Source organism: Pleurodeles waltl, chromosome 2_1 (assembly GCF_031143425.1).
Source record: "Pleurodeles waltl isolate 20211129_DDA chromosome 2_1, aPleWal1.hap1.20221129, whole genome shotgun sequence".
Classification (NCBI taxonomy): domain Eukaryota; kingdom Metazoa; phylum Chordata; class Amphibia; order Caudata; family Salamandridae; genus Pleurodeles; species Pleurodeles waltl.
In genome coordinates this window covers 767793391-767807042 of record NC_090438.1, presented here as the reverse complement: position 1 = coordinate 767807042, position 13652 = coordinate 767793391, and the positions used below count along the sequence as shown (strand labels likewise).

The window sequence follows — 13652 nt, the reverse complement described above, 5'->3', positions numbered from 1 at the left end:
AGAAGTAGCTCATATCATAGAAAAGGTTGGAGACTCCTGCTGTAGATTGCTGTGGGCTCAGAAATACTTGATTCTGAGCCCCTTCTGAGTTGGACGTAATCCCACCCCAGCCTAAGCAAAGTTCAAGACTGCAGATACCGCAGACACTGGAAACTACAGGCAAATACTGCAGGAAGAGAAACCACCATTGAATCACAACCAAAGTTCAAACACAGCCAGAGTCCTTTTGTTGTGAAGTGAAAGGGCAAAGGAGAAGAAAAGAAAAGTGTGGGGCAGATCAGCACTTTCTCAGCACTTCTTCTAGTACCTTTCAGTGCCCCTCCAAGCCCTCAGTAGCCAGTAACCTTCATGCCACCGGACAGAGCCAGTAACCCCTGTATCACCTGACACACACGCTGAAAACGAAACCACCCACTGTACTGCTGTACGCTTCAGCTCACTCGGCTCCTCGAGTGAGCCAAGCACAGTGACGGCAGTGGCATGTGGCAGAGTGCAGTGACAGGAGGAGAGGGGTAAGAGGCAAGCTTTGGGACTGGCAATATGATAGACCGGCAATGTCCCTTCACTATCCCCTCAAGGATGCACCTTTGTGTGTCAAAAAATTGCCTGATAAATTGCAGATAAATAGCCCGAATTTGACTGTGAACTTGACCATGTAGCTCCAGTTGTGTCCCACTCTTTCAGCTCCGGCATTCAGAAGTGGTGTGGCATGGAACGGCAATTGACTTGCAGTCTGTTATGTAGTCATTTGGGTGGACCCGCTGTTTCAGGCCTATCAGGGGACTTTGAGTGTTTCCCCTTCCTTTAGTGCCCAATTGGTTTCAGCCATGACATCAGAGCATATTGTCAGGAGATTACCCATTAAATCAAACTGCCACAGGAGCAGATGCCTTTTACCCAACTCCCTCCAGCAGATGCGTGCTTAGACCTTAACTGATTATCTGAACCCTGCATCCGCTAGGGGGAAAGGGGAATGGGAATAGAAAAAGAGAGACCGTCTCCAGTTCAAGTTCCAGCCTATGTTTCCCACTTGAAGATAGGATATTCAGTGTGTGCCTCTGAAAACCTGCACCTTTCTTCTTATTAGGATTTCTTTAAAGGAAGGACCTGCTGTCGGATGATAAGAGCATAGATAAGTACATACCTACTGTGCATTCAACTGTTCAGCCATTCACATTCACCCAATTCTATTGTTCTCCTAACCTGGATCTTTTGAGAGACTAGCCTCTCTCTAAGAGAACAATGTTAACTTAATATCTTCTTTTCTCCTGGAGTCAGAGGTTTCCAAGGTTCTCTGGAGAACAGTTCAAAAGTTCACAAATATAAAAACTACTAATGTCTTTTACAGGAAACGAAAACTTCTTCTTAAGGTTCAATTTTCTCAATCACAGTCTCTAGAAATTAGTATGAGCACTGAGGTTTGTCTCTATGACTGACAAGTCTGCAAAACAAAACGCTATTGAATATATATGTACATATATATATTTGCAAGTCTGGAAATCATACAAAAGGATTCCTCACTGCAGTTGCTTGAAGTTCTGTTAAGCCAAAACGAATTCTCCTCAGAAAGCCGATAGCCAGTTGTTGGAAGGAGGAAAAAATTCAGCTTATTCAAAAGGGAAAAAGTAGCTGGTGTGCACACCGTAACAAGAAAAATAATTACTCAAAACTGGAAGAATTCCCTATGAAACGAAACGCCTCAGGAACACTGCTCATTCTCCTCAGGATGACATTTGAAGTGCAGGGCTCCCAGAGAGAAACTGCTGGAGGGAAGCTTCAGCACGAGACCAAGGTAAAAACACTAGAGCGCTGACCTCACAAGGATTTGCCTCCACCATCTTGAGTGGTAGTTAAACCTTAAGAAGCTAGTCCTAAGAACAGCCTCCGCACGAGCCACCGGGAGTGAGGACGCCCCTGCAACCAACGTGGGTACAGGGAAAAGGGGAATCGTTTTTGCTGAGGGAAGAACTTAACGATGCTGGCAATAGTTTTCCTGACACATATGGAATAAATAGATCCTCTTTCCCACGGGAAGATAGATTAGCAATACCACCACTGAGTCGGTGTCATTCATTCTAGCACCGCCGCGCGTCTTTCCACAAGCTACCAAGGCCCAGAGCTTGCCACAACGTAACACAATCCTGACCAGTGGACGGGCACGAACACTGCACGGTCACTCAAGTGGTTCAGGCGCAGGGTACACAATATGTGTATATAGGCCACACACCACTACTAACCTCTGTGTGGAACTGCTTCCTGGGTGGAGGCTCAGCTTCTGGTGTACCCTTCAAAACTTTTTAGAGCAAAGGTTCAAACTCCAAAGTGAGTAAAACTAATATCTTGTAAATAAAAAATGTTGTTAAAAAAAATAAACATAAAGGTTTAGAAACTTTTAGTTTGGAAAAATTATGAAATAAAAGAGGCAAACAAAGTTCTCAGTCACAACATGAGGATTTTTAGAGCAATTAGTTCAATGAAAAAAGTTGTGATAGTGGAAAGGTTAACTTTAGCGGTAGGATAGAGAATAGCCCTTAGTCTAGGGTTATGATGATGGTTAGGGTGAATGCTAGGGATATGTTTAGTAATAGGGGCAGTGTGAAGGTGTGGGGTTGCTTAATTTTTAGGGTCTAGGGTAGGAACGTGATTGAGAAGGAGTAAGTGAAGCGGTAATGGGAATATAATCAAGAGGTCACGGGTCTGGTCTGTGGTGTTTCTCAGCATTAGAGAAGCAATGAAATTACCGTGAGATCATGTCACTGACAGTTGGGAAAAAGGTTACAATTACGGTCTGAGATTTAGAGTTTTCATTAGGGTAAAGGGGTAGGGGTTAGATTTAGGGTTAGAGTTAGCAGAAGGGAGAAGGAGTGGGAGTTAGGGCTAGGGCACCTAAACGAAAGGGAGACAGCTGTGAAAATGAAATGCATAAAAGGGTAACTTTCAAAATATTAGCTTGCAAAATAGGAAATATATAGACACAATTACATTTTGAAATACATGTTTTTATTAATTGTTTGTACCCAAACGTTAACTTTTCAAACTGAAAATGTGAAACTTTCAATCTGGATTTGAATTAAAAGTTCCCCTACCTCCATAAGTCTCTGTGGAGCAATGTCCCGGGGTCGACATCAGCCTCTTGTGCGCATGAGTGAGAAGCTCGCCCTTAGAATCCTATGTACGCAGCCACCTCCGGGTACAGGCTCAGTCTCTCATGCATGTGAGAAGAGCCCCTCACAGGCCACAGTGCATGCCCACTCAGTCCTTAATGCATGTGAGATCTTGGTGCTGCAGCTCTTTACACCATTTAGGGACGGTTACGATTCTATCTCACTAACCCTTTTGTATTTTCCTTTAGCTGGAGATTAAGTGCGAAGGAATCATTAAAACACAGCTGGCTTTGCGACCCAGAACTCCACTGCAGGCTCAGTCTTCAGGTATACTTTTTGTGCTTTCCATGGGCACCTTCTTTGTTGATGTGCTTGATGCAACAACATATATTTTGTAGTGTAAGAAAATAGTGGATCTTAAAGCTTGAATGCAAAGGTGGGGATTAGATTTAAGGCGAGGGTCAGGAGGCATGGCTAGAGTCATGGGACTCATACATGGCAAACATCCATATTTACAATTAGGAATAGGCTAAGAAAAGTGAATCTAGTGAAATTCATGTGCCTTACGGCGCTTTATGTGTGTATTGCATATCATAGTGAATTTCAGCAGTTTTTTGTGTTTGCACCAGATCATACACTCAGGGCCTCTTTTACAAGCCCCTTGCGCTACCGCTGCCTAATTCTTTTTTATGCAGTGGCGGCGCAACCAGTACTCTACACTGCTCCACATTTACAAACTGACGCATTGGACCCAATGTGTCAGTTTGTAAAGCCGTAAGTCACGTTTTACCTGCACCAGGTATCATACATGCAGGGTAGGTGTCTGACATAAAAAGCCACATAGAACTGATGCTGTGAAATGTACAACTTTGCACTGCGTCACTCTCTGACTTCACTGCGTCAAAATTTTAAGGCCTTCTCAGACCAGGAGTAAATTGGACGCTGGGCTTTTTACAGTGGGACTCCATTCTGTGTTCTGACACATTGCTGGAGTTGTGTCAGTTTTACGCTGCAACTTCAGCAATGCATCACTTTAGCGCCAACAGATGCGTCAGAATTTCTGACTCGTCAGGGAAAACGTGCACCAAGGAGCTCTGTATTGTAATTACAGCTCATGCATGGTGTTGTTAGGGGATATGGGCCACAGTGCACTGCCTTTGGCACCAAACCCACCATGGGAAGACAACTCTTGCTGTGCACGGCCATGGTCAGTGGCTGAGCATGTACCATTCTCCCCTGCCTCTTGCACCTCGTGTATTCCCTCTCATTCTTCAGTTGAAACCCGAGAGACTGTTGGCATGATTGTTATGTATGCATAAATATAATAAAATGTCAAATTATTTATGACAAGTATAAGATGAGGCACATACCATAAACATTTGGACTTCTTTTTAAAGTATAGTACTTACTAAATGAATATGGAATGTCCATAATTTAAATTATCAGCATAAATAAAACATTAAAGACCCAATAATGTTATGGTTTGGAATTTCTATGAACTACTGGGTAAAACCGAAAAATAGTCATACAACGTCTTTGTTCATCTCATGCTTGGATCATTATGTGTTTAAAAACATATTAGATGCAATAGTTTTTGAGGAATATAAACCCAGTTAAAGACCCTGGGTAATTGCTTAGAATTGCCTCCACTGTTGTTGGTGAATATCAAAGCATTCAGGTTGATTCAGCATTGACTCACCTGTTACTGTGTTACAGAATTGTGCATACAAAGGGAGAGTGGCATCTGTTTTGTGTTAGGACATTGCCCTGTATGATCTTCGAGATTAGAGAAAGATATAGCACCCTGTGTGGCCTATTGCACATGGGCTGTTCTCTGGGTATATGATGTCCAGACTTAAATCTGGCAAAGATCGTCACAAACTTAGATGTAATATTACAAATTACCAGCATTCATGTACACAAAAAACTACAATGACAGTGCCTACCAACATAGAAAGGGGACTACAAAGAAAAAAGGAATACAATGAATACCAGCTTGTTATAGCAATGGCAGGTATTTTAGTGGTTATGTACTTAAACACTCACGTTGCCACATGTTGGGCATAAGTAGCTGAGCAGTCCTAGGACCACATTTACTAAGGGCTTGCATTGCCAGTAAGTCACGCAAGATGAAGCAAGGCAGCGCAAGCTTTAAGTCAGATTTACTAAGACAGGCAAAGCCACCTTGCATGGCTCCGCGCAAATTAGTAAATCTAGAGTAACACAAGGCAGTGCAAGTCACTGTCTTGTGTTACTGTGCCTAGGGAAGGCATTCCATTGGTGGAGTGTGGACGTTCCCACACACCCACCCATGGATTTTGGTGCATTTTCAGATTTACTAAGAATAGTAAACCTGGGAATGCGTCAAAATGGTACTCCATCCCAAAAGTGGTGTAGCGAGAAGAAATATCTATATTTCTCCTCCTTATTTCCTCTTTCTACTTGTGGTACATTCTGCAGCACACACCGGAGAGGAAATGCCTCTGAGGAATGTTGTTGAAGACAATTCTGTCTTTAACGCAGGCACCCTTGCACCATGGCACAAGGGTGCCTGGGTTGGTGCTAGCCAGCTCTCAAGGCAACAGCACAAAGAGAGCAGGAATGTGCTTTATGTTAGTAAATGTGGCGCATTCCTGTTCTCTTCCTTTGATGCACTGCAGCAATTTGTCTTGCTATGTTGTGTCTAGTGTTAAAAAATCCGGCCCCAAGTCTTTACTTTCCATTCTGGTACTGTTTTTTTGTTTTTCACATTACAAGCTAAGCACCAAAAGAACCAGAATGCAATGATCACACTCTCACTGGATGTGGAGAGGCAATCACTGACTAGATTGCTTAAATTAATCTAGATCTTGTAATTTCTCTGGACAGCATTCTAGGTCAAATTCTTTGGCTCTCTGTGCCACAGGGAGCAACCATGCTTTGGCCCTGCTCCAATAGGAACATTCCAATCTGCGCTGCTCAGAGGCACCCCCTCTAAAAGGGAGCTAAAGAAACCCCAATATGTTTCAGCCTTGGCCTCATTAATGAGGTGTACCTTGAGCCCTTTGGCACTCTGAGGTGTGGTACCCATGTCTCAGCAGTGTAATTGCCAAGGGCTGAGATTAATTTGTGCATTCCACCTATCACATTTCTGTTTTATTTTTTTGTTAAGTGTGGCGATCTTAGTGTAACTGGTATGCACAAACGTTGTTTCTGTTCTCAAAGTAATATTGGACTTAAGCTACATCTCCTAGATGATGACCAAAGTGTGAAGCGATTCTGAGACTGCCTGGGTCCCGGTCTAGTGGTGACCTGGCCTGGAAGTTTGGTCTGGAATGTTCCTTTTGGAGCAAGACCAAGAATGAATTGCATATGGTTGCTCCATGTCTAGGGTGACACAATGATGCAAAACAAATGTGCCTTAAAATTCTATATTTAACACTGGCAAAGAAACACTTGCTGAACTTCATTCAAGAAGTCCACTCATCACTTTGTTTTTCTTGTCATGACTGGATGAGCCACTCATATCTAACATGGGACAACTCAACAGAACAACAATATTCAATTGAGGTTTGTTTGTATAAAGTTGAGAATGTCACATGATAACAAAGAAAGTCAAATCAAAATGTGTGCCTTCAATGGGTAAATAATGCATACATTTTGGGGGGTGTCATGTCGACAAACACACCCTAACAAAGTATTTACTAAAATCCCTGCAAATGTTTGGTAACTATGTATGATGATATGGGTTTTACCAGCTGTTAATAAAGGGTCTCTACTTGGCAGTCAGTTTACACACTGTCCAAGTAGGGACCCTCACTCTAGTCAGGGTAAAGAAGATACACAGCTCAGATAACCCCTGCTGACCTCCTGGGTAGCTTGGCATAAGCAGTCAGGCATGCCAAGCTACCTCAGAGGCAATGTGTAAAGTATTTGCACAAACACATACAGTAACACAGTGAAAACACCCGAAAGGACTGCACACAAGTTTAGAAAAATAGCCAATACTTATCTAAATCAAACAAGAGCAAAACAACAAAAATCCAACATACACAAGTAAAGATATGAATTAAAAAAGAGTCTTAATCAATAGAAATCAATGGATGCATTGTTTTAGCACGAAGTACCTGGTATGTGTCAAAAATAAAGCCACACCGGTTGAGCATGCGTCAGAAATGCAAGCAATATGTCAATTCCTTACTCGCAAGTGAGCCTGTGCATTGATTCTTTTTCTGACAGGTAAGTGATGCGTTGGTTTCCAGACAAGCAGCCTCGGGTCTGTGCGATGAATCCACACTGAGCTGGCGATTTCACCGGCACTGCATTGATTTTTCAGCTGTGGTGCAGGCGTTGCGTCGATTTTTCTGCCGCTCGGCTCCGTGGGTGAATTTTCACCTTGGCTTCACCAGCTTCTCCTTTCAAGGGCCCAGGGACTGGATGTGGCACCACTTGGCAGGGAAGGAGTATCAGCAAGAGAGCCAAGGTGCTAGTAGATGAAGTCTTTGATGGCCCTGAGACTTCAGAACAGGGGACAAACTCAGTCCAAGTCCTTGGAGAAACTCCACAAGCGGGATTTCAGAAAGCAAAGTCCAGTACTTTCCCTCCTAAGGCAGAAGCAGCAGCAGGCCAGCACAGCAAAGCAACAGGCAGAGTGGCAGGTCCTCCTCAAGCATCAAGCTCTTCTCCCTGTTAGAGGTTCCTCTTGATCCAGAAGTAATCTAAAAATCTGGGATTTGGGGTTTACTACTTATACCCCTTTCTGCCTTTGAAGTAGGCAAACTTCAAAGTAAAGTCTCTGTTGTCATCTGTGACCAGGAGCATAGGCAACTCAGACCTCTCAAAGTGTGGTTTAAGGCGGTTTACATGCAGGACCCTCAGAGGGTTTCTACACATCTGCATGTCCACCAAATAGGTGAAATTACTTTTGCACACCTTCACCTCAAATGGCCCAGACCAATGGTCTTGGACAACACAGGGCTGTACTGGGGCCATCACCAACACCTTCTGACCAGACTGAAACTCAACCAGAATAATATTCTGGGCATACCAGTGTTTCATGTCTTCCTGGCTGGCTTTCACACTCTCCTGGGCGAGTTTCCGGAAGCAGGCTGTCTGGTTCCTGAAGGCCAGCATATAACTGAATACATCCTGGGGATGCTTCTTGGGAGCCTGCTCCCAGCCCTCCTTCACCAAACTGAGAGGCTCTCTCCCAGGGTGCCCATACAGAAGCTCAAAAGGGCTGAAGCCAACCCCCTTCTGTGATACCTTCCTGTAAGCAAACAACAGGCATGGTAACAAGACGTCCCACTTAGGTCTCATGGGTTCAAAGAGAGCCATAATCATGCCCTTCAGGGTACGGTTGAATCTCTCAACCAACCTATTGCTTTAGGGGTGCTAAGGCATGGTGAACTTTTCTGGTACACCACACGCCTTCCACATGGCCTTCATGTACAGTGATATGAAATCAGTACCCCTGTCAGATACCACCTCCTTGGTGAAACCCACACTTGCAAAGATCCCTATCAGTGCCCTTGCCTCTGTGGGTGACATCACTGTCCTTAGTGGGATAGCTTCCAGGTCGCAGGGTCCACCAACACTAAACCAGTTGCCCATGGCCGTCTTGGGATTCAGAGTCCCCACAATGTCAATGCCACCCTCTCAAAGGTGTGCTCCCGACAGGAAAGGGTTGAAGAGGAGCCTTGCACCTCTTCTCAGATTTGCCACTTGCCTGGCAGGTGTGACAGGTCCTGCAGAACGCACGGAGGTCCTCTTCATTTGGGGCCTATTAAAGTGTGTGACAAGCCTATCAAAGGTCTTGTCATGCCCCAAATGACCTTCCAGTGGCCCATCATGAGCCACTGGCATGATTCCAGTAGGAAGGCTCTGAAACACCAGCGCACAGGCTGCCCCAGGCTCAGCAACCTTAGGCTTACTATACAGGATATCATTCTCCCAGTAAACCAGGTGAGATCCAGAGTTGCACCACCTGCCTGGGCCTGTTTCCGAAGGCCCTCAAGGGTGGGCATGTTTTCTCCACTGCACAGAACTCCTACATGATGGGGCCTCCTTCCTGTTGCCAATGGGTCAGCTCAGGCTGGTCCCCCAGTTCAGCCACTTCATCCCCTTTAGGTTCCGGGGCATCCCCCTCAGGTTCAGCCTCCTCGTGGACTGTAGGAATCTCAGGAGCGGGTCTTCCTGACCACCCTCTGTGGCTGCCATGGACTGTGTGGTCATGCACATCCACTCTGGCTGTATTTCACTATCAGGGCATGTAAAACACACCAGACAATGTCCTACCTTTTAAATACACTGCTCCCTGCCCATGGGGATACCTTGGGCCTACCTTAGGGGTGACTTACATGTAGCAGAAGGGAAGTTTTGGATTGCCAGGTCGAACTGGCAGTTACAAACTACACCCACAGACACTGCAGTGGCAGGTGTGAGACATGTTTACATGGCTACTGATGTGGGTGGCACAATCAGTGCTGCAGTGCCACAGGCCCACTAGCTGCATTTGATTTACAGGCCCAGGGCACCCCTAGTGCACTCTACTAGGGATATACTAATAAATCAAACATAATTTATAGAGAGAGCACTTGCACTTTAGCGCTGGTTAGCAGAGGACAGTGCCCAGAGTATCAAAACCAGCAAAAAATAATTTCAGCACAGGATCCAAAAACAGGAGGTCAGAAGCAAAAGTACAGGGATACCACACCAATTGCTGGCAGGTCTAACACCAGCTTTTACTGGTTGGCCTACTCATGAACGTTCACAAACCTGCACCTGTTGTAGATTTTAGATTGGCTTATACAGAAAATCCTCTACAAAGGTGGAATTTTGTTGTGAGAAAAACTTGTTTGGGAGGGCAAATATCCCACCATTCCGGATCTGTAAATCCAGAATTGAAAGTTGCCATCTGAAACAATATTTTTTTGCACACCTAAGTTGTAATTAGTTGGTTCGAAAATGTTTGTAAATCGTGTGCCAACTAATTTGAGATATGTACGAGAGTTGATGCGAATAAGTATTTTAATTCTATTCTTTGACTACTTGGCTGTGCGTTGCTAAAAACCAAAACACAGAAGCATCTATTTGTTTTTTTGTGTGTTTTCGGTTTGCTGGTGCAATTGCTCGCAATCAGTATTAATTTGCTGAACTACACAGATAATTAGAGTATGTTGCTTCTAACTCTTCTTGCGCCCTACCAACCAGTTTCACTGTTTTTACAAAAACTAAAAAACTCCCCCTAAAAATAGATGCTGAATGATTAAGAGGGAAGGTGAATATAATCACCACACGAAAGAGAGCTTTTCTGGTGAAGGAATGATGTTGAGCTTTTTATCACCCAGTAAATTCACATTTGTGCTCGAGTATTCCCAGTCCTTACTTAATGAAGATATAGCCAAGCAGTAACAATGCAAGGTCGTCAGTAAATTGCTTTGCATCACACATCAATATTTTATATCATTCATGACTATTTCACAGCATAGAATGTTACCACTACAACTTCTGGACCACCATAACCCCCACCCAAGGTCATCTGTGAGTATTTGAAAGGCAATTATACATACAATGGACAAAATGATCCACAGTGTAAATCAATACCAGCCCTAGAGACTGCCTATGCATCCTCTTCTCTGCCCTCACTCCCAGGTGCCTCCTGCTTTGTGTTGACTTTGCAGTGGTGTGCTGGAAGCGAGCTGAACGTTCTGAAGCATCAGCAGCAAATGCTGCTCTTCATGGGAACAGTGGGTTATGCACATCACACTTTCGCTCTGATACATGGTGCACTTCAGTCCTGCTCTCAGTATTTTATGGGACGTGAGCTCTGTGGATTATGTTGCACTGGGTAATGTCGGAGAGGGCTCAAGTTGCCAGTTTCAAGTGCGAGACGCTGCGCCTGTCAAATTTGTTCTCCCAGCATGTAAACAGTGAACATTAATTACCAATGTAAGGAAAGAAATGTTTGAGCTGAATACGCTACTCTTGCCTGTCAGTTAGAAAAATTGAAGGACAGTTTTAGGCTTTCTTTCTCATAGCTTTCAGTGGCTTATTTAAAGGGGTTGGAAGGGATTTGTAGGTGATGTATTTTTTAAAATGCATGTCTTTAACATACAGCATTGTACATAGCTAGCTTTAATTAATTCACATTCAGGCATGTGTAAAGCACACGCAGGCATGCTTACTCACCTGTGTAGTTGCATGTAGGTCAGTTTCACAGGTGAGACCCTCCTCCAGTTCTTTGTTGTGCTGAGACTTTTAAGCAAATACAATATGAATGTAATATCCAAAACACAAGTCCTAGAATGTAACGTTGTGTGGCTAAAACCTTTGAATTGGCTGACTGTGACAATCATCACATTGGATCACTTAACAGCTGAACACATGGATAGAATTTTTTTTTAAATCCTCTTCGCTGTACCCATACTTTTGCTGCTTTATGGTTCGTTTTTAGTGTCACGAATCCTATCCAAAAGGTTTAATTGAAATCAATTTCAACTTGTTTCAGTTAACCTCCCCTTGGAATGTTTTCTACTCAGTGTTTACTTTCCAGTTTAGGCACGGAAGTGTCCCATTAAATAAATCAGTCTCATGAGATGTGTGAAAAATATGACTCAATGAACATTTGTAAGGCAATTCACTGCCTGACTCGAATTATCCCAGTGAAGTCACGTTTTCCTCATTCCAGCTAAGACCCTAGGAAAACTGCTGATTGCATTGAAAGAACGCAGTGAAGAAGCAATGCGCCTTTCATGAAGCTTGATTCTGGCAGTTCCATTAAAACAGCAGTTCAGCTTCTCGTATCATACAACTCGAGCCAATAGGATTTGGCATTTTGGGTAGTGCCAAGTCTGAGAGCGCCTTTTGTGCATTACATCTTAAAGCAATGTTAATGCAGAAATTGTTGGTGTTCATCTACTTTTGAACATTGGCACAAAGTGATACTTCTGCCGTGATGCTGGTATTTTCATATTCACTTCTATGAAAGAACCTTACGAATGTAAAATTCCATCACTCCTGATTCTGTGAAGTAGGATAGCGATTTTACACACAAAGTGCATATTCTCAATACAATTTCAATTTGCGTGCAAAATGCTTTGTTATTCAGGCACTTAGGCCCATATTTTTACTTTTTTACCTCCGCATTTCCATAATTTTTTGACGCAAAATCGACACATTTGCGCCGATTTTACGTAAATAAAAAGACGCAAATGCGGCGCTAAAAAAGTATAAATATGGGCCCTAGAGTCCATTGACATAAAAGGCCACTGTTAATAAAAGTGGGTTTGCACACAGGCCTGTATTTTTTCATTTCGCTACCCCCATGATACCCTCCTTGAGCCCCGTGTCCCCGTAAATATGTTCCTATGAAAGGAATTACAACTGTAATGTATTAATACTTTTGAAGTGTTCTATAAAATAAAGGTTGCAAAAATATTTCAATATGTTATACAGTTAGAGATCTTGCACTGTCTGAACTTTGACATAAAATTTCAAATCACATCAGAACATTCATTAATAGAAAAGGGCATGGACATTTTGCTCCTTGTGAATTAAACAATGATACAAGCACGTCGTGCTTCGGGGACATGTTGATTTTAAGGTCAGTGCCCTGGCTATATTCCACTGAAGTCTGCAGGATTCCAAGACGAGATGGAGCCACCATAAGCGACAGGAGAGGGAAAGGCGCCCCCAGTTACAGGACGCACTTCAGTTTCTCATAACATTACTGACCTGGCTTAAACTTTGACATGCGATTCCCTGTCCTTCAAGGTGGGAGTTTTCTTCTAGAGTGTAGAGATCTTTTATATTTTTTTTCCTGTTAAGGACCATCAGATTTTCTTTCCTGGTCCCGAACATAAAAAAGGCACATCAGACAGCTCACTCCAAATTGGCTGGGTGGTCTAATGTTATCTCACCAACTGGCCCTCCTCCATCAGGCTGTTGGTTTAGGTTTCTAATAGCAGAGCCAGCAGGGCCACTGCTGTCGGAAACCTGGCGGTCTGCCTGGCTCTAACTGGAGCGGATGGAATGACGATTTTATGAACTGGGTACTCTACCACCAGGGTACTCTGTCCATCAAGCTCTAAATCAGATCCTAAGTTCATCTCTAAACCTAAACTGTTGTAATTGATCCTGGCATGCCTGTTTTTATTGCACTGTATTGCTCATTTCTGTATTCTAATGTACAATTAATCTTACCCATTCACAATGTTCTGTTCCCACAGAGAAAGACGAAATCTAAAGCTGTTTCTCAAGCGCCTTTAAGTCAATGATTCGTCAAGGAAATTAAAGGTTTGTAAACTTCAGGTGTTTTATAACATAGCATGTATTTGTAAAGACCACGTTCACTTTTCGTTTCTATGGGTTTCCAGGTTCCCTGTGTAAACATCAGACAGAGCTTAATTTGTGCCAGTTGTTAGAAGTGGAGGGCACAAGCATTCATTTTTGGGGACCCGGACTTATTTGTCATCTTCAGACTTTGACTCAAGCGAGAAGTGACAAAGGGAGAAAGCAGCGCTAAAAAAAGTGCAAGGGTGAAATAAAGAGACAGGCAATGTAGGGTGG

General features: G+C 43.5%; 1 protein-coding gene across 3 annotated transcripts in view; it reads left to right on the top strand.

Annotated features, from left to right (window-relative positions):
- Positions 1 to 13652, top strand: part of MYLK4 (myosin light chain kinase family member 4) — a 608560-nt gene that overhangs the window by 571714 nt on the left and 23194 nt on the right. For all 3 annotated transcript variants that reach the window (XM_069217896.1, XM_069217880.1, XM_069217890.1), the window contains exons 12-13: positions 3353 to 3431; positions 13313 to 13379. In XM_069217896.1, the coding sequence (XP_069073997.1) occupies positions 3353 to 3431; positions 13313 to 13360 (127 nt within the window). In that variant the 3' untranslated portion in view covers positions 13361 to 13379. The remainder of the gene's footprint in view (positions 1 to 3352; positions 3432 to 13312; positions 13380 to 13652) is intronic.